We start from the raw sequence: 21,583 nt of genomic DNA, 5'->3' as shown, positions 1-21,583 counted from the left end.
CAAACCTCTACACAAGCCTCGACTTTGGATCAAGAACAGCGAAGACGATTACATGGGCCGACGGTTCACGTCACGCCTTTCAAATCATTTTGACATTGAGCAGCACACAAAAGATGGCTGTCGGCTCCTTCTTCTTCATCTTCTTAGGTTACAACTTCAAGAAGAAGATTTACACGACATGTTTCTCGGTGTAATATTAATTGTTTAGTTAAGATATAATATATTATATAACTATTAATAAAATGGTCCCAGAAAGCAAGAGTACTCACCGCAGTCAGACCTTTTCTTCTGGCATCTCCATCGTAACAGGTGCGGAGTGGCGGTGATTACTGATTGGACGTCAAACGGACGTGTTGTTTGGTGACCAAAAGGTGGGGATGAATGGTGATGATCATATGGAAGCATTTGCTGACGCGATATAAACCCATAATCTTTGTGCAATTTATGGGATTTGTTCGCTCAAAATCGCCGTCACGTGCACGTTCCACTCGTTGAAACAGTCGACGATGGCGTCGTCCCCTACGATGCGTAACCATGGTAACCGTGCGTGCTTTCCCAAAGTTCCCAATTTAAACCACAACAGTAGTTGTTTCGTTTTCTGATCCTTTTTGCCGCCATTTTCGATGTGCCGCCATTGAATGGCGACATTGCTGTGAGCGAATGAGCGGGAACGTCGCTCATGACGTCACGGCTGCTGATTTTCAAATACCGAGTTGGGCTCACACTCCACGAACCCAGGAGTCGTTCACATATTACGTAACGAGTTTATATATACATATATATATATATATATATATATATATATATACTGTATATATATATATATATATATATATATATATATATATATATATATATATATATATATATATATATATATATATATATATATATATATTGTTACAGATACGACTTTGATGGTATGGTGGGCCGAGCGGGATGGCCGCCGTATCCGTACAAGTTACCCCGATTGCACCCGGGGTTGACTAATCGCGCTATGCTGGCTCAATAAGAAAAAGAAGACACCCGGCTGGATTATAATGACACAATACGACACCAGGGGTTCAGTTCTCAAGTATATTCGTACGGAAAAAGGTTAGATTACAACTACAAGAGGGACAGCATAGGAAGACAGGCACTTAGACACACTCTTATATTAACCCTAGACAGACCACAGATAAACGGGACAACGCTGACTCACACGGGATTTGATGGCAAGGAAAGCGGCAGTCGATGGCTCAGGTGCACCTGGCTCAGGGACAGAATCACGTACGGTGGTGTCCAGCAGATGCGGGGAGGTCGCTCAGCGCTCGTGGGTCGCGACTTTGGTGGAGATGCCGGGGAGGTCGCTCAGCGCTCGGGAGGGTGGCGTCTTGTCCTTCCAAGCTCGGGGCGCATCTTACGTCACGTCCGGCGCGGGGCCGCGTATATCCGGCGGGGAGTGACACGCCCTCGGCTCGTTAGCGCCGCCCCAGATGGCATCGGCCCATGGCTTCTCATTGGGTGCGGGGGTTACCGGCTCCGCCCTTGACGAGGGGCCGACAGGGAGCCCCTTCGTGGTAACCCCGTGGAGCGCGTGGTCAATGGCGGCTAACCGAGCCGGAAGGAGGACGCCCACTCCCCATGCCGTCACCGCGCCGCCCCCCTCTTTTGTTGTTGTTGTTGTAGTTGGCGCTTCTTCATGGGGAAGAGATGCGGAGAGGTATGGGGAGGTCCTAAACTTCCTAACAGGTGCCATATAATCACATTCTGGTGCAACGAAGAGTCATAATTAATGGAAACAAGTCCTTAACTGACATAGATTAAGAATAACTAGCAAGATGTCCTATAATTGTCTACGTGTGGTGCGGGGGACCTGGGCACGACATTTAATGGGGGGATGAAGGGGAAGATCGGCTCTAATGGGTGTTGTTTACAGACAATGGGACTAGGGAATGGGGTAAGGGAGAGTTGGGGAGTATCGGAGAAAATAGGGGAATATTTACAAGCGGATATGGAGGCCAAATTCCATATTCGCAACATTGCACCCTTCTCTACCCTCGGGGCGTCCCGACCCGATAAATTTTTACCTACTTTAGTGTGGCACGCAATGTAGTTCCCTCTACTATTAACTCTACCCTGAGTGCGACAGTTTTACAGATATTCACAAATGAGTAAATATGTCCCCCTGCGACGTTGCACCCTTCTCCTCACAGAAACACACCCACAGGATAACCGAATCCGGAAAGAATTCTCAAACTAAACATACAGCCGGTAGGGAGCATTATTTACAAGACTACGCTGCTATTTACACTACGATCCAGGACCTGTTTTTGGAGGAACACATGCAGATGTTATGCATAGAGAGAGAGAGCGCGCTTGCCAACATCGATACACCAACCCACGAGTGCTCTGTGGCCGACGGCCTTTAATAACGTGCAGAGCACCCTTTCCCGAGCATCAACAGCACCACCCCACCACCAATCGGTGCAGTCACCATTGTTCATTGGAATAAAAATAACTTCAACAACCCCTAACCCTGCAGGTGTCTCTTGCTCTTCTTGTGGTGCACTTGGTGGTAACTAAAAGTGGTTCACCTGTATGGCATAGGTGCCACGTTGACCCATAGGTCCATCCCCGGGTGGTGCTTGGCCGCAAACGAACTGCGGTCCATTGTGGGTGGCCACAAACATTGCGGTCCATATGGTGTATCGATCCCGGCAGCAAACAGCGAAAGTGCAGGCCCACAACTGCGCAGCCAGCACCTCTCTCTCCTCTCTCTCTACCCCAAAGCCAGATCCTCGGAGGTGGGAGACAAAAGAAGCAGACAAGTGAGTAAGGTGGTAAGGGCGCAAAAGTGCACGCAATGTAAGGTGATGCACACTGGGGGCACATGGGAACCAGGTGAGACAGGTACGTTCCTATCGTACGCCCCCCCCCCACCAGGTAACCTACATGGCCCCTCCCTTACCCCTTACTGTATCCACAAAACACAACACTACCCATAAACATCTACTTTACAAATCAACAAACATCCCTACTGTCTTCTCCGTTCCTCCCATAAACCAAATTCGTCTTCTCTCCCTCCTAACCAATCAAATTTGCCATTTTCAACTCTCATCAAAATTTGCCATCTCCAACTGCACATCAAAATTTGCCATCACCAATTCATCATCAGTCCCTCCTAAGGAGGGAGAGATGGAATCACCCCAATGTCTCATCCACGTCGTGATGCGTCTCACAAATCCTCACAGCAATTCTCATTTCTGCAACACTACCAAAGAAAACACAGGTGTGGAGTCATCATCATCACCACAGGCAAGTGGCTGCGTATGGTGCGACAGGTTCATCAATCCTAACTATCTCCTAAATGACTTTAACAACTTTACACTACCCGGGGGCTTTCTCCGGCCAAACCATTGGCCCTCTTACACTATGGGTTCTAAAAACCAATTCCCATTGGCCAAACTGTGGTGCTCTTCAATTTGGGGTCTCACTCCCCCGATTCATCTCCCGGTGCCCTCGCACAATTTCTGGGCTGCGGCGTGTACCTCTCCCAGTGGGTCTACCCACCTGCACACCTCCACCACTGCAGTTGCCTCCGAGCTTACCTGCTCCTCACCCTAACCTAACTACCTGGGGAAGGCCCTCTGGCTCTCTCCCCACTCCGTGCCCTCTCTGGCACTGGGCTGCCCGATCCACACCCGGGATCCTCAGGCACCCACTCACAACTACCGGCTCCCAGAGCCCACCTGCGGCCTCACCTGGCCGACATCCTCACAGTGGTGGAGTGCCCAACCAACTACACACACTAACAGGCTACACGCCCAGCCATTTCCACAACACTAATGCACCCATTCACAACACCATTCTGCAACCGCACCACAAATGCCAATATCCAACCACAATTTACCTGCACCCTCTACCTAACACTTACACTACCCGCCCCGGGTGCTCGTGAAAGGGGTCCACTCTTCCCCCATCCACACCTTCGCACCATGCACACCACTCCGTACCACTCACTCCAACTCTCTCCACACACCTGTACCTGCACACCTGTGCTCTCACACCTGGTGCCACCTGCACCCTTCTCTCCCCAAGCGCATTCGCGCTGATCCACACACTCACTACTCACACACTGCTCCACACACCTGTCCAGTTGCACACCTGTGCAATCACACCTGTTCAATTCTCTCACACACAGCATCATCTCAGCTAACTACTCCCTTCTGAAACTTGCGCTTCCCAGTCGTCCCTTTAAACTATTGCGCTCCCTCGTCATTATCATCCATACTAATCTACCTGCGTCCCCACTACAGGTATCAGTCACTAACTAACCTTAACGTTACCTAAGGTCATCTTCTCTAGATCCCTACACACAATATCCTAACCCACCCGGGCTAGTTTTCACTGCCATACACCCCATAATCTAGTGCTCCTTTGCCCCCCCCACATGGGAAGGATGGTGGATTTGCCATCCCACCACATCGGGGGTCTCTCACTATCAATTTTGCACGTCAAATTTCAACAAATTAAAAATTTGCCAATCACTGCCCATCATCTGCCAATCACTACTGCCAATCCCTTGCCAATCATCAAATTTTGTTTTTCTCTAATTTTGGGTCCAAAACACTAACCTCATCACCCAGTCGACTCACTAATACCTCTCGGTGCGCCAATCCCTGTCCAAAGCCCGGCTTCGTAAAGCCAAGCAATGGATGCTGGTTGTTTTGTGCCAGCGGCTGAATGCGTCCGGCACTCGGTGCAGGGACGGGGGCTTACCCGGGCCGAGATCCCACGCATCACCTCGGCGTGGAGCCATCCAATGTCCCGATCTAGACCTGCCGGCACGTCTCACCAAAAAGTGGTCGCCATGACGACCCTTTCTATCGGGCTGCCAGCTCCGCCTAGTGGAGCACGGACGCGGCCGTCCCACGCGAGGCCCAGCGTGGATCGCGCACGGCGGTCCTTTCGAACCCGCCGTGGCTCGGATCCCCGCTGGTTCTCGCGGCACGCGAAGCCCGGCACGCACCGAGGGCCCGATTCGGCTATAAGTCGTTCTAAACTCGACCCCGTCTAACGTCGATGCTTCACCTGGACGCTTACACCCCGCAGCCCGTTCCTTGCTCACACATCCAGCTGTGCCCATGCTCCTCGTACCCTTCCTTACACACCCAGGTACCCCCATTCCACTCACAGCCTTGGTCACACACCTGACCACCGAACACTTTGGCACACATTCGTTGCTCGCACACCTCACCAATACACCTCTTCGCGCCCCCTCCTCGGTCACCTCCTCTGTGACAATCACAGGTGTGCTCTCATTCGCACACCCAACCACGTGCCTCACCACCAACTCCAGCGTGCATTCCCACTCACGCTCTACCATTCCAGGTGTGCATCCTTCCATCCCAGGTGTACATCCTCGCTCACCTGTCACAACTAACTCACGCTCCATGTCACTCCCACTACTTTCACCTCCATTCTTGACAACGCACTCACCCTTACTCTTGACAGCGCACTCTTTCCCCATGCCCCTGCCCGTCACACACCTTTCTCGCGCACACTCTCCCGTTACACCCTCTGTAACACTCACCACAGGTGGACACTCTTCCTTACTTCTGACAGCGCACTCTTTCCTCATGCACCTGTCGGTCACACACCTTTCTCGCGCACACTCTCCCGTTACACCCTCTGTAACACTCACCACAGGTGGACACTCTTCCTTACTTCTGACAGCGCACTCTTTCCTCATGCACCTGTCCGTCACACACCTTCCTCGCGCACACTCCTGCGCACACTCTCCCGTCACACCCTCTGTAACACTCACCACACCACGCTTCCATGTGCTCCCTCGCACACGCGCTACGACCGACTCACTCTCGCCAGCACCCTCACTCCTTGGCACGCACTTTTTCCTCACACACCCCAGAGTCGGACTTTCTCGCACACCTCCTCTTTCGCTCACCAGACCTGTCGCACACTTCACCAACGGCCTCTCACGAACACCCGGGTCCATCTCGACCCCCAAGCTTATTAAATCCCCTGGCGCATCATACGCACGACCATATTGGTCACCACTTACACCGGGTCCTCTTTCTCTTCGCTTCTCCTCCATCACCTGCGAATCCCTCATCCGGTTAATGAGCACATCATCACGATCCGAACACAGACTTTGGACCAATTCTTTTACTTCCTCCTTTATCTCTTTCTTATCCTCTCTCCGTCGCTTCTTAATTTCGCTCACCCCTTCTTCCACTTCCTCTAATTTTTGCTTCATCTCCTTCATCTCTTCGTGCGCCCCTTTAAGTTCTTCCTCTAACTCCACTTTATTTTTTTCTATGTGCTCCCGCACCTCCCGCTCTTTAACCTCCATTACCTCTACCACCTTGTCCATTTTCCTCGTCAGGTCCTCATGTACCGTCTGGCACTCTTTTTTAATTACCCCTACGTCCTTTTTCATCTCCTTCTGTGTCGATTTTAAACCCTCTATTACCGCTGTGTTCTTCTTTACCTGGTCCCCCAACTCCTTTTGTCCCACTGTCAGTTGTTCTACTCCCAGCGTCAACTCCTCTATACCACCTTGCAATTTTACAGTCCCCTTTCTCACCTCTTTCTCCATGCGCTCCTTACAGTGCCTCACCTCCTCGCGCACTCCTCCGACCTCCTCACTCACTCCTCTTCGGATCTCCTCTCCCATCACTTGCATCTCCTGCCCAGATGCCACCCTCATCTGCTCCATTTCCTCCCTGTGAGCATCCAGTTTGGTTTCTACCCCCATTCTGACCCCCTCTATCTGCTGCTCCATTTGTTTAACTTCCCTTTCCGCTTGGTCCCTCATGTCCCTCAATTTGCCTTCCATACTGTTTTCTAACCCCTCTAACCCTTTTTGCATCCCTTCCATTTGATTCTCTTGAGCGGCCATTCTGTTTTCTACCCCCGTTAACCCATTTTTCACTTCTTTTATCCCGTTGTCTAACCCCTCAAAATTATTGTCTAACTTCCCAATTTTCTTGTCTAACTCCTCAAAATTATTGTCTAACTTCCCAATTTTCTTGTCTAACTCCTCAAAATTATTGTCTAACTTCCCAATTTTCTTGTCTAACTCCTCAAAATTATTGTCTAACTTCTCACCGGTACCCCTCGCTTCGTCCCTCATTACCCCCATTTGGTTTCCCATTACCCCCATTTGGCCCTCCAATCGCTCACCCTGAGCATCCATCCGGTTCCCCAATTGGTTACTCTGCAGTTTGAGGGACGCCTGCATTTGCGCCATAAATTGCTCCATGAGGACCTGCATCTGGGCCATCCCTCCCACTTGTGCAGCGGGTGCGGCCGCCGTAGCTATGTGCGAGGCGCCATTTCGCGCGTCTGCTACCCCCGCTGTTTCGCTCTCCTCACGTGTCTCAATTTGGTCCTGGACCGACCCTGCTTCACTCTCCCCTACCGGACCCCAGCCGTCTTGATCCGCCATAGCGCGACTTGCAAAATTCGAGTTTCGTAAAACAAAACAAATTTCGGCCGCTCCAAATTTTGACCAAATTTTTTTTTTCCTCTATTCGTTTTTTTTTTTTCAAAATTTGGTCGGGCCTCGAATCTCACTCCCGACACCAATTGTTACAGATACGACTTTGATGGTATGGTGGGCCGAGCGGGATGGCCGCCGTATCCGTACAAGTTACCCCGATTGCACCCGGGGTTGACTAATCGCGCTATGCTGGCTCAATAAGAAAAAGAAGACACCCGGCTGGATTATAATGACACAATACGACACCAGGGGTTCAGTTCTCAAGTATATTCGTACGGAAAAAGGTTAGATTACAACTACAAGAGGGACAGCATAGGAAGACAGGCACTTAGACACACTCTTATATTAACCCTAGACAGACCACAGATAAACGGGACAACGCTGACTCACACGGGATTTGATGGCAAGGAAAGCGGCAGTCGATGGCTCAGGTGCACCTGGCTCAGGGACAGAATCACGTACGGTGGTGTCCAGCAGATGCGGGGAGGTCGCTCAGCGCTCGTGGGTCGCGACTTTGGTGGAGATGCCGGGGAGGTCGCTCAGCGCTCGGGAGGGTGGCGTCTTGTCCTTCCAAGCTCGGGGCGCATCTTACGTCACGTCCGGCGCGGGGCCGCGTATATCCGGCGGGGAGTGACACGCCCTCGGCTCGTTAGCGCCGCCCCAGATGGCATCGGCCCATGGCTTCTCATTGGGTGCGGGGGTTACCGGCTCCGCCCTTGACGAGGGGCCGACAGGGAGCCCCTTCGTGGTAACCCCGTGGAGCGCGTGGTCAATGGCGGCTAACCGAGCCGGAAGGAGGACGCCCACTCCCCATGCCGTCACCGCGCCGCCCCCCTCTTTTGTTGTTGTTGTTGTAGTTGGCGCTTCTTCATGGGGAAGAGATGCGGAGAGGTATGGGGAGGTCCTAAACTTCCTAACAGGTGCCATATAATCACATTCTGGTGCAACGAAGAGTCATAATTAATGGAAACAAGTCCTTAACTGACATAGATTAAGAATAACTAGCAAGATGTCCTATAATTGTCTACGTGTGGTGCGGGGGACCTGGGCACGACATTTAATGGGGGGATGAAGGGGAAGATCGGCTCTAATGGGTGTTGTTTACAGACAATGGGACTAGGGAATGGGGTAAGGGAGAGTTGGGGAGTATCGGAGAAAATAGGGGAATATTTACAAGCGGATATGGAGGCCAAATTCCATATTCGCAACAATATATATATATATATATGTCCAGATGTTTGCACGTTCGTCTCTCAGCTGTCTCGTCTGGGTTCGAATCCCGACCCAGGTATAAACTGCCGTCCTGCTGTTTCACAGGCAGCGTGATTCATCCAACGTGAAATTCACTTGTGAAGGTAGATCGTTTCATCCACACACCTGCATGCAAGCCTTGTTTCCAAAAAACTGCGTGCTTCACAATGCTGCTCACTCATGACTTGAACGACACCAGGACGACAGTTCATGGACGCACGTGACACCGGATACGGGGTACGGTGACGCTGTGCGTTGAGGTGCGAAATGAAAGATTGCAGGTGGAGGAGGTTGGGGAGGTTGTGAGGATGTTGGTGGGGGCGACAAGGGGGCGTTGTAACGAAAAGTGGCTTTTACCTTTGCAACCTGTTTTTGTGACCAGGTTAGACGAGTGTACGACTTGCTGGTGACGAATTCTCAACATATGCAAGGTTCATCACAGCCGTGACGTCATCAGGTAAGGCGATGACATCACAACGCGTTTTTCTAGCACCAGCGGTGTTTTTAAAAAAAAGGAGATTATATTTCTGATCTCTTCTCGATTTATGCTCCGAGTTCCTGTGAACCTTATATGAGGGACCTCAAAACGAGTCATTCAGACCTCGAGACTCCAGACAGTCCAGATGATCTGCAATGTGCAGAATATTTTAGGTCATCTCGATTCTCGAAGAGATGAACTTATAAAATGGGTCATAATGTCCGGATGTCTGTCCGTCCGTCCGTTAACCTTCTCCTATTTATTTCTGCTCCTCCCTTATCACCTGGCTGATTGTTCCGAAACTTGACAAATTAATACAAGACAGCAGTCTGCACAATCACCCGGGCCTAAATTGTTTGATTTCTGATAATGGTGGCTCCCGGAGGGGTGGGGGAGGGGGGTGAGGGGGTTACTCCCTAAATCTCAGATCCCTACTCATCCTTTATTTACCAACCAATCGCTCTAAAACCCGATAAACCCTTCTACTCGTTGGTCCATAGGATCGTTCGGCATTATAGTTTTCGATTTTGTATCGGGGGGACTCCTAGGGGACAAGGCGGGGGGGCTCCCAGGGGAGGTTACCCCCCCAAAAATGGATCCCTACTCCCTTATTTACAATCCGATTGCTCTGACACCCCAGACAGCCGTTCTTCTCAACAGTCCAGAGAATCACTTGGCCTTAGATTTTTCGCTTTCATATTGGGGGGTGGGGGGGCTCCCAGGGGATCAGGGCAGAGCCTCCCCCAAATCAGCAGTGGTCAGCAGAAATCAGCAGAACTACAACCTTAATAGATGACCATCAGCCAAGTCGGGGCTATTTATTAATATATATTTACTTTCATGACATTTCCGTATTAGGCGAAGTGAAGTTTAAACCTGTGAAGGTGTCCGAGTGTAATTTTGCTCGAAAATAAACTACTGTTTGTCTTTTTTGTCTCGTTTGCCAAAGGTTTGCTTCAGTTTTATGGCCCAATCTGTTATTGGAGCATTAGAAATGACTTATGGTGGTGTGTATTTTATCATACTATTTACAGATGACTTTGCTGAGAGCGTTTATGTTTGTGTTCACTCTTGCGTTTGAAAAACCCACATTCACGCCACTTTTATTGCCCATTTATGTTTGCTCTTAAGCCACTGCGAATGTCCCTTTTCCATGACACTGTAAATCCCATTATACATCATCTCCATCATTTCCATCATCTCCATCATCTCCATCCTGAGATGATTTTTGATTTACACACATTTCTTTCTCCCCTCCCCCTATCCATTCCCTTTATTGTTTGTATCAAACTCAAAGGAAAAGACTTGGTAGCGAAAGTGTTTATGGTCTCCATTAACATTCGTTTTAAATTAGTAAAAAAATAATGGAGAATAAAACATCAGCGGGTTTGCAATAACAGCAAATGTAGAAATCACATCATTTTTTTTCCACATGACGCCATCGACACTTTGTTTTTTTAATTTTCCCCCGATTCCTGTGCAATTCTCCAGAATCCGATGCGATTCATTACCTCCTCCACCTAAGGTTGGCTGAGGTTATGTTTTCACCCCTATTTGTCCTTTGCTCTGCCTGTGAAAACGATATCTCAAAAAGTTGTGGACAGATTCGGACAAAATTCGGTGGACAGAGTGAGTTTGTGATAAGAACGCAATTATTAGATTTTGGTGACTATGCGGATCTGGATACCCGAATTTTAAAATAGTTATTCTTCACCATTGAGAGATTGGACCAAAAACGATAAATAGCAGGATGTCTCAAAAAGTTGTCGACGGATTCAAACGAAACTTGGTGGAGAAGTTGGGTGTGTGACAAGGAAGGATTGATTCAATTTTGGTGAATATCTGGATCAAGTCATTTTTGTCCCCCGTCGCACCGCGGAGCGAAAGGGGGACTATGGTTTTCCCCTCCGTCCGTGTGTGCGTGCGTGTGTGCGTCCGTGTGTGCGTACGTGCGTGCGTGCGTGCGTAAGCGAAGGACCGAATTCTAATTTGGTGTGTGGGTGCAACCCACGTCAAAATCCAAGATGGCCGCCGCCACGTATGTCTGACGCCATGTATGTCTGAACCTTGTGAGCGGAATATCTTGAAAAATAAGCGAAGTACCAACTTCTAATCTGGTGTGTGGGTGTATCTAGGCATAAGGAAGAACGCTATTGAAAATTGGGTCGCTACGTCAAAATCCAAGACAGCCGCCACCATATATATGTCTGAACCTTGTGAGCGAAATATCTTGAAAAATAAACGAACTACTAACTTCTAATCTGGTGTGTGGGTGTATCTACGCATAAGGAAGAACGCTATTGAAAATTGGGTCGCCACGTCAAAATCCAAGATGGCCGCCGCCATGTCTGTCTGAACCTTGTGAGCGGAATATCTTGAAAAACAAGCATTGAGTATTGCGCTGCAATACCTGTCCCCTACCAAAGTTCAAAGTGCCAGATCTTTGTCAAAAATGATCGAATATGCAAATTTATGCATGCTTGATGCTGGTTTTCAAACTTGATCTGAGGTATGCTGAGACACATATGTGTCACGCCTCGCCTCGTTGATAAGCCCGCAAGGTCGCTCCGTGGAGCGGCCTGCACGTATTGCACTGTGTGAATTATATAAATTATTACCAACTCACGGTCTGAGGTACTGGCGATTCAAGAGATGTCCATTTTGTTGTTATTTTTTCGTTTAATTAACGATATCTGCCAAACCACGTGCCCTATCGCAAATTCCAAAAGGACATTTTAGTAGACTGACATGCTGAACAGATCTGTAAAGTTTCCCCTCGATTGGATCAAAAATGAGGGAGGAGCTAGGTTTTAAAGGTTCATGTTTAAAAACGTCATAACTCTGAAACCATGTGATGCATGACGTCATGCTCGTTGACTTTTTTTGTTCGTCATGGGTATGCGATTCTGCCTGCAAAGTTTGGCCTCGATCTGTTCAGCCGTTGCAGAGAAAAAGGGGTTTTCGTGCTTTCACGAAAACCAATATGGCGGCCGAACCACGTCACCTGTGACGTCATAATTAGCATTAAAATATTCTACAGACCGAGTCCCCCCTACGGTGAAAACCTGATCTCAATCGGTCCTATTATTGCAGAGAAAATGGTTTTTAAAGGAAATTAAAACTTAAAATGGCACTGAGTTAAGGATCATCAGAATTATCAGAATTCCCAAAGTTCAAAGTGCCATAAGTTTGTCAAAAATGATCGAAACGTCGTGAAGTTCGAACTCGATCTGTAACTTATCATGAGGAAACCATGTGCCAAGTTTGAAATCATTAGCGTTAAGAGTCTAGAAAAAAAGTCCGGAAAACTGTTCTTTGCGTGACGTACTGACGGACTGACGGACTGACGGACTGACAGACAGACAGACAGACAGACGGACAGACGGACGGACAGACTGACAGACTGACAGACGGAGGGACGGCGTGCAAACCTATAGTCCCCTCCGGTGTACACCGGTCGGGGACTAATAAGCGAAGTACCAACTTCTAATCTGGTGTGTGGGTGTATCTAGGCATAAGGAAGAACGCTATTGCAAATTGGGTCGCCACGTCAAAATCCAAGATGGCCGCCACCATATATATGTCTGAACCTTGTGAGCGAAATATCTTGAAATATAAACGAACTACTAACTTCTAATCTGGTGTGTGGGTGTATCTACGCATATGGAAGAACGCTATTTAAAATTGGGTCGCCACGTCAAAATCCAAGATGGCCGCCTTGCGTCTTCCACTTTGTCAACTCACATCACTTCACCGACGGGGGACCTAGGCGTAACGCTTGTTTAAGTGATTCTTCACCATTTAGAGATTGCGTAAAAAACTATATATTGCATCGAATCTCAAAATGTTGTGGACTGATTGGGCCAAAACTTTGTGGGTGAGTTTGGGAGATGACAAGAGCAAACCAAATAGATTTTGGTTTAAGTCCGGATCCAGATCCGGCCTATCAGTGGAATTCAAAATGTAAACCCCGCAGACTCAAACCTTCCCCCACATCCCACACACACACCTTCCCTCACATCCCACACACACAATATTTCCCTCGCTCCCCTCACTCAAACAAACCTTCCCCCACATACTTAAACCTTATTCCTCACCCCACTCCCCAAAAGCCTCACCCTTGCCCCTACAAAGCCTCCCCCCATCCTGCACCATCCCAATTCTTCCTCACCCCCATCTCTAACTGTATGGACATCAAACATATGGGGCCTCTGTTCCAACCTCACAGGTCTCTCAATCCAGGCAGCTTCCGATAAGCCAGACATCATCTGTTTAACAGAATCCTTCCTCCCACTGGACTTCCCTGACTATTTAGTGTCTCTCCCTGGCTATTGTCTTCTCCCGTTTGATCGACCTGAACCCCATTCTGGCGACAGAGTTGCGCTGCACATCAAAAACTAAATTTCCAACTCTCCGTGTACTGCTCTTAGACCTCCTAAACCCCAGGATTACATCTGGCTACAACCTCCCCAAAGCTCCCACCTCATGTTTGTCTGGGAGTTATACCGTCCTCTCAACAGTGACGACTTCATATACAACTTTCTCTCAAACGACATGGGCCAACTTTTAATCACTCATCCCAACTCTTCCTCATATGTGGTGACTTCAATTGTCACCATGCAACTTGGCTGGGTGTTGGTACCTCCCTCACCAGCCATGGCACTTCTGCAAAGGACTTCTGTGATTCCATGAGACTGACTCAATCCGTAAATTTTCCCACCCAGATTTCTACCAATGGAAAATTCTTCCCTCTGGATTTAATGATGACCAACTTTTCCACCAATGTATTTTGCTCGTCCTCTGCCCCAATTGGCTCATCTGATCATGTTCTTGTGAAGGTCAACAACTCTCTGGCCATTCTCAGAGAACAGCCTTGGCAACAGCAAATCTGGCAGCTCACTCAAGCAAACTGACAGGGACTGTAAGCAACCATCACACTTCAGGACTGGTCTCCTATATCTTCCACCCGTTATTAATTCAGCCTGGGAATTCTTCCACAGAAACCTGCTCTCTCTTATGCACAGATTCATCCCATCTCGTCTTCAGTTGTCATACCCTTCCTCCCGTCCATGGTACACGGAATCTTGTGGTGAGGCAGTTGCCCTGAAACAACTTGTCTTCGCCTCCAAGGCAAATCCAACCGAAGGAAACCTCAGATCATTCCACAAAGCCCACAACAAGTGCGTGTCTACTCTCAGGAGAGCCAGAAAACATCTGTCCAACCTCAAGAATGAGCTTTCAAACTTGTCTCCCTCCTCTAAAACGTGGTAGCACCTTGTCAAGTTTATCCCTGGGGTCTGTTCCCTCTCCCATCCCTTCCTTCACTTAAAATGTCACCTGCTGGACATATCTCAAGTTCCCACGCCTCCTCCCCCCAAGCCCTCTCCCTCCCACACATCTCCCTGCTCTCAAATGTTGTGTTTGTGTGCTTCCCCTTCTCTCCCCATCTTGTCTTCCGCTCCCTATTTTTATATATTTTGTTTGTCTGGTTGATTTGTTTGTGAAATAAATGTTAGCTCTTTCACGAGCCTCGATTCAGTATACAAAAAAAATAATAAAAAATAAATAAATAAATATGGCACCACAGGTGACTCTGCTCGTGAGAAGACCAAATGCATCAATTTTGTATTTGCTTCAAAATATTGTGCCTCTGAACCCTCTGTCTATGTACCCACCCTTCCCAGTCATACCCAACTGCTCCTTAATTCTGTGTATTTTGCACCTGAGAAGGTGGAAATGTTTCTGGCAACCCTCCATTCTGACTCCGCAATTGTACTGGACAGCATCAGCTCACGTGTCCTAAAAACCTGCTCTGCTGCTCTTGCACTTCCCTCTCTGCCTTTTTCACTCTATCATTTATCACAGGTCATCTTCCATCTGCTTGGAAATCAGCCAACATCAAAGCATTATATAAAAAGGTGTAAAAACGGATCCCCTTAACTACAGACCAATTAGCTTGCTTCCAATCATCAGCAAAGTAATGTAATAAATCATCACAGTTGACATTAAATCATTCCTTTTCTCTGACAGCTTCATCTCAGATCATCAATTCAGATTCAGATAGGTCACTCTACCTTGGGCATGCTACTTATGCTCTTCCAACAATGGATGGAGACCCTCAGTCAATATCAGGCATGAGATCAGGGCCATATCTCAAGTTTCTGGCAGAGTCACCTGCTGGACATATTTCAAGTTTCTGGCAGAGTCACCTGCTGGACATATCTCAAGTTTCTGGCAGAGTCACCTGCTGGACATATCTCAAGTTTCTGGCAGAGTCACCTGCTGGACATATCTCAAGTTTCTGGCAGAGTCACCTGCTGGACATATCTCAAGTTTCTGGCAGAGTCACCTGCTGGACATATCTCAAGTTTCTGGCAGAGTCACCTGCTGGACATATCTCAAGTTTCTGGCAGAGTCACCTGCTGGACATATCTCAAGTTTCTGGCAGAGTCACCTGCTGGACATATCTCAAGTTTTCGATACAGTCTGGCATCCCGTATTGCTCTCCAAACTGTCTGGCTATGGAATCCAAGGTCAACTCCACTCTTGGATTACTGGCTTCCTCCACTTTCGTAACCAACGTGTGGCTCAACGGAATCCTTTCTTCTGCTCTCCCTGTCAAGGATGGAGTACCCTTGGGCAGTGTTCTAGGCCCCATCTTATTCCTAATATTAATCAGTTATCTCACTGACTGTGGATAATCCTCTTTATCTCTTTGCTGATGACTCCACTCTCTGCTGTGACATCCCTCATCCTTCTGACAGACAGGCAGCAGCCTCATCCTTATCCTCAGACCTTGACACAATCACAATCTGGTCAAACACTTGGAATATGGCTTTCTATCATGAGAAATCCCACACACTCTCCCCCCTCCGACCCCCACCACCTCAACCCCCAAGTATCTGCAGGATTCGCACGGTCCACCAGTAACCTCCTCCAAGTGAAACTGCCGAAAACTAGAACCACTGCTCAACTCCACTCATTTATTCCTCTCTTTTCCCACCTGTGGAAGCACCTTCCACACTCTCTTCAATGTCGGTTTTCTCTCCCAATCTCCATGACAGGTGTTCACCACCATCTCAGGTGACCCCCCCCTCCCCCCATCCAAAGCCATGATCGTTTCTACACCCGATAAACCACTCCCACCCTCCCAAAATTTTGCTTACGTATCCATCTTTTCCACCCCTTTCGTTCTCCCCTAACCCACATCGTTACTTGCATCCCTTGTTTGACCGTCTCTGTCTACCTTCTCCCTCCACCCTTCTATTGGTGTTTCTCCTTTCTCCTGCTGTTCCCTTTGTTATGTTGTATCCTGATCTGTTCTGTGCCCTAGCTCTTTCAATAGCGCACGGATAAACAACCATAGGTTGGTAGTAAGAGCGAAGGCCATGATGGCCCTAATGGCCTCGCTCTTCTCACGTCAAACTTTCTTGTAAGGAAACGTTTATTATTGATGTCACAACATGGTCACCCCAAGGAATATATCTTGGGAAAAATCAGTTCGATCCACCATCTTGTTTCCCAAATGTTGATTGCAAGTGCAACATCAGCTGACCAGGTTGTGCGGATATTTTTATGGGTTTTTGAGCACATTGATCTTTGAGCTTAGCTCACCCATAACCTCTGCCTCAGGATTGGTTCTTAACAAATAAATCTGTAATGAGGGATGTATTTTGGTATTTGCTTTAAGAAATACGAGGCCTATACCGACCCATCTCTTTGCTGACGGCTTTAACAAAAGACAGCATGCTGTACTCCACAAGCATATTGCATGTGTATCTGTGAATGTCAATGAGGATGTAAAATGAAGTGAAACACGCTAAAGGATATTTCATCATAATGTACGTAGTTGTTGCTGGTGCTGCTGGCGTGGTGGCTGTGGTTGTTCTTTCTGTGCACCTTTCGTGTACTTTTATATATTTTTGGATTGCTTTGAGAAGTATTTCTACGTATAATTGTGTTTGCTTCTTCTGTGTCCTAAAGGATTCCTGCTGTCATAGAATAATGAATGTTCCGCTGGAACTACTGCATTCAGCTCCCATTACTGCTTCTTCTTCTTCTTCTTCTTCAATCCTGGAAAGAGGGCTTTCAAAATAGGCACCTTTATGATTTAACGGACCAAATTTTTTTCCCAAGTAAATGGATTATTAGCTTTCCAACTCTATAGTTTTGTGTTCTATGGCAGCAGGAACTGCCACATTAACGCTCAAGGTCCTGCTTCTTCTTCACGTGACACACGGATGGACGCTTCTCCTTTTGGTAATAGATAAATAGGAGGCATTGGATAATAGGATAATATTGGATAATAGGATAATATAGGATAATAGGATAATAATAGGATAATAATAGGATAATAATAGGATAATAATAGGATAATAGGATAATACATTGGAGGTGGCCCTTGTACTTCTGCTGATCCCATGTAGGACCAGTGACCTTCCTTTCTTTTGTTACAAGAAGGGCTCATTTCTCCGCAGCTCAATGGCTCAACATCTTGTTCATGCCTCTCTTGGATTGAGACTTCACTGGGAAGTTGTGGTGCTGATTGCTGTGTGGACTGCCCCAAGTTGTGCCGGGCACCAGCCACACCTTAAGAACCCCATCCACGTGTGCCAGCCTGGAGATATACACCTCGGCGGACTATTCCCTATCCACTTTGGCATTGAAAGTCAAACGCCTGACATCTTGTCCCACAAATTGACTGCTGAATGTACTGGGTTTGTGCACATCGAGATTCATGATACGTAGAGCAGTTTTTACTTCTACTATTATTATTGTTATTGTGTTCTTTTTTTGAAATCGCTTTCTCCTGTGATATGAACTGACAGGTTCAACTTTCGAGGTGCACGCTGGCTCATGGCGATGATGTTTGCCATCGAACAGATCAACAACAACTGGTCTCTCCTTCCCAACGTCACGCTGGGTTACAAACTCTCTGATACGTGCAACTCCGTTTGTAAAGCCCTGGAAGCTACTCTCGCCTTTGTCATAGGAAACTTTTTGGAACGTCATTTGTGGGATTCCTCTACCTGTGGTACCCTCAACAGGGATACCCTTGGTGTAGTTGGAGCAACTAGTTCGAGTGCATCAATGGCTGTTTCAAATTTGCTGAGCCTGTTCAACGTTCCACAGGTGAGTAGTTAATGAATGCTTTTTCTGCAAAGTTGAACATGCAAGCATGGAAACGACCTTGTAAATGTACCATACTCAGCAAGGCAGTTAAAACTGGCACACCTTGCTCCATTAAGATGTATTTATCATTATCTTGCCCGATTAACCAATCTTCTCTCGTATACAACACAAGGCTGCGGGGTAGCTTCATTGGTTGAGGGTGTGGGTGTTCCGCTGATGTGCCCTCTGTAGGCCAGAGCAAGAATTCGTATTTTGATCAGGATGCCGGCGATAGCTCACCTACTCTTCGTGAAGGACACCATGGGATCTTTAACATCTACCAACCTGAATGCCCTCAGACAGAACACATGTGTAACGTCCATCTGAGGGACGACAGATACATTGATGATTCACCCTGCCTGTGAACCACCAGGATGACAGTTTATAGCTGGCTCGGGATTCAAACCCAACATTTACAACTTAGAGGTGAGTGTGCGTACCTCTAAGCCTAGGCCTTCCTGTCAGCCCAATATACCGTTTCATCTGACTTTCATCTCAAAAAATTAATATTTTTGTTTCAAGGTGCTTATTGCAAGAGGTGTAGCTAGCTATCTTCTCCTGTATTATCAAATAAAGAAGGGGTGTTTACATGTCGTCAGCATACTACAAGCAGCATTTGGTAGCAGTTTTTCAGCTACCCCAGGGAGTGACGTCCCTGCCCTATGCGAATCCCAGACTCAGCTGGTTCCGGCTGACAGTACCTGGTACGGGCCCCTTGTCCAGGGTAACGGATCCGGTCCCCACTGCCTTGTGGGTGAAGCCTCCTTCGGCTAAGGCTATGAGAAGGACACTCAAATATCAAACCGCACCTGTAGGTCAGCCTGGGCAGTGCTACATCATGGATTAATGTACCCATCAAAGTCAGTGGTGGCACCAATTTAGACATCACTGCGCAGCATCTGCAGATAGCTGTGTCCACTATGGATATCAAGGGCAGCCGTCATCATACCAATGATCTGGGCAGACTGCTGCGCCCATGTGCCTCAGACTTCACGTTGCATTTACTGCACCTGCAGCCAACGATGCTCATAGGATTAGGGAGTGGGAGAGGGATAGCACACACCTCTATCACTTCAATCGCTTCTCTGTGTAGGTTTTCCCCTTCATAGGCACTAGCTCACCTGATCTCTTGCTCACCATCCATATTTATACAGCCCATGTGCCACACATGCAGAGGGCCATTAACCAGTGTGGCAGCTACATTCAAATGTAAGGTGTGCACAGAGGGAGCTGCAGATGGAGGAAATGTTGAGTTGGATCTTGGAGACGGCGTGAAGCTGGAAGGTGTGAAAACATTTTGCTACCTCGGAGACATGCTGAATGGAGAAGGTGGATCAGACTCGGCAACGGTTGCTCGAGTGAGATGTGCATGGAAGAAGTTTCGGGAACTGAGTGGCGTGCTGATGAGGAGGGGAGTGTCGTTGAAGCTGAAGGGAAAGGTGTATCCTGCATGTGTGAGAAGTGTTATGATTTATGGGAGCGAGACATGGGTAATGAACGTAGAGCAGCAACGAAGGCTGGAAAGGGTGGAAATGCGAATGGTTCGGTGGATGGGCGGAGTATCGTTGAGAGAGAGAGGAAGACAAATGATGAATTGCGAAAGATGATGGGAATAGAGCCTGTGATTGATGCTGTGAAGAGGAACAGGTTGAGATGGTTTGGTCATGTGTTGAGGAAGGATGAAAGTGACTGGTTGAGAAGAGTGATGGAAATGAATGTAGAAGGAAGTAGAGGACGGGGAAGACCGAGAAAGACTTGGCTAAAGGTGGTGGAAGAAGAAATGCGGGCAAGGGGGTTAACAAGGAGAGATGCAGAAAATAGAGCAAAGTGGAAAAGATTGTCATGGGGACCGCAAGGCTAACCCCCGCTCTAGCAGGGAAAATGGCCTTAAAATGCATGTTGTTGTTGTTGTTGTTGTATTGAACAATGCTTAGTGAGCACGCCAACGAAGGAAGAGATTCGTCAAAAGCGACGACTCACACCATCATCCTAAGCAGCATAATTTAACATTGCATTCCTGGAACACTATACCCAATTATAGGAATAGTATCTTCTGTACAAATCCTAGCTAAAAGAAAACTATGACTTTTTGAAACTTTTTCAAGCTGTACAGTCTTACTTTGATGTGATGTGTCACTTCCAGGTGAGCTATGCTTCCTCGAGTCGCCTCTTGAGCAATAGGCAGCAATACCAGACATTCCTTCGCACTGTGCCTAGTGACGACTATCAAGCTGCTGCGATGGCAGATATTGTGCACCATTTTGGGTGGACCTGGATAGGTCTCATTTCCTCAGATGACGATTATGGGAGACCTGGAATTGAAAGCTTTCGCCAGCATGCAGAAGCGAATGGTGTGTGTGTGGAGTTTGCGAATGCCATATCTAGGTATGATTCACCTGAGGATGTGCAAACCGTTGTCAACATAATCTCCAACTCTACGGCCCATGTCATAGTTGCATTTGCAAGCGGCACAGACATGGAGTACCTCATGCTGGAGGTAGTCCGCCAAGGCCTGGCTAATCGCACATGGATTGCCAGCGATGGCTGGACCACATCTTCTCTTGTGGCACGTCCCGGGAGCTTCAACATTGTCAGTGAGAAATATGCTGCATAATCACATAACCATGACGGTGTTTTCCCTCTTAATTGTGGTTGCACAATAAAAAAAATTGTCCAACCACAGTTAAAGGAATGTCTAACCACATTGAACTCACAATTTGTTTCAACAAAATACAAATGTGAAATGTATTTTCTCTGTCTGACATCAACTCTCAAATTTGCTTTAATCATCTGACAATATTAAATAAGACAATTCTCTATGTGTATGTATGTATATATTGTTACATGCTCCTCCCCGACCCCCTGGTCATGGTGTACCTCCGAGCCCCGAGAGGAGCTACGGCAGAAAAATATTGTTCTTCTGTGTCAAAATCAATAGGGAAACCACACCAATGGTTATCAACAAAGAAATATTGTTTTAAAAATCACACAAGAATAACGATACAACAATAATAGCAATCAAAAGTACAATCAACACATCTTATGATGGTACCATCAGCTAGTATAGGATAACTCACTGTGCTCCAAGTGAGTGAAAAAAAAACATTCCCCAATGTCTCTATAGCTCAAAGTTGATCCCCTCCAGTGATCATTAGAGCGATGTCGAATCGAAACCC

General features: G+C 47.6%; 1 protein-coding gene across 5 annotated transcripts in view; it reads left to right on the top strand.

The window, feature by feature from the left end:
• The window catches only part of CASR (calcium sensing receptor), a 62,128-nt gene that overhangs the window by 24,638 nt on the left and 15,907 nt on the right, over nucleotides 1-21,583 (top strand). For 2 of the 5 annotated variants that reach the window (XM_078768577.1, XM_078768576.1), the window contains exons 2-5: nucleotides 9,141-9,215; nucleotides 17,714-17,953; nucleotides 18,065-18,368; nucleotides 20,551-20,997. In XM_078768577.1, the coding sequence (XP_078624703.1) occupies nucleotides 17,718-17,953; nucleotides 18,065-18,368; nucleotides 20,551-20,997 (987 nt within the window). In that variant the 5' untranslated portion in view covers nucleotides 9,141-9,215; nucleotides 17,714-17,717. Of the gene's footprint in view, nucleotides 1-8,824; nucleotides 8,996-9,140; nucleotides 9,216-17,713; nucleotides 17,954-18,064; nucleotides 18,369-20,550; nucleotides 20,998-21,583 lie in introns of those variants that run through there. The other 3 variants (XM_078768575.1, XM_078768578.1, XM_068135883.2) reach the window with 3 other exon arrangements.

The sequence above is a fragment of the Myxine glutinosa genome, chromosome 14 (assembly GCF_964187855.1).
Source record: "Myxine glutinosa chromosome 14, kmMyxGlut1.1, whole genome shotgun sequence".
Taxonomy (NCBI): Eukaryota; Metazoa; Chordata; class Myxini; order Myxiniformes; family Myxinidae; genus Myxine; species Myxine glutinosa.
The sequence above is the reverse complement of the archived record's forward strand: the minus strand, read 5'-3'. Positions and strand labels throughout refer to the sequence as shown.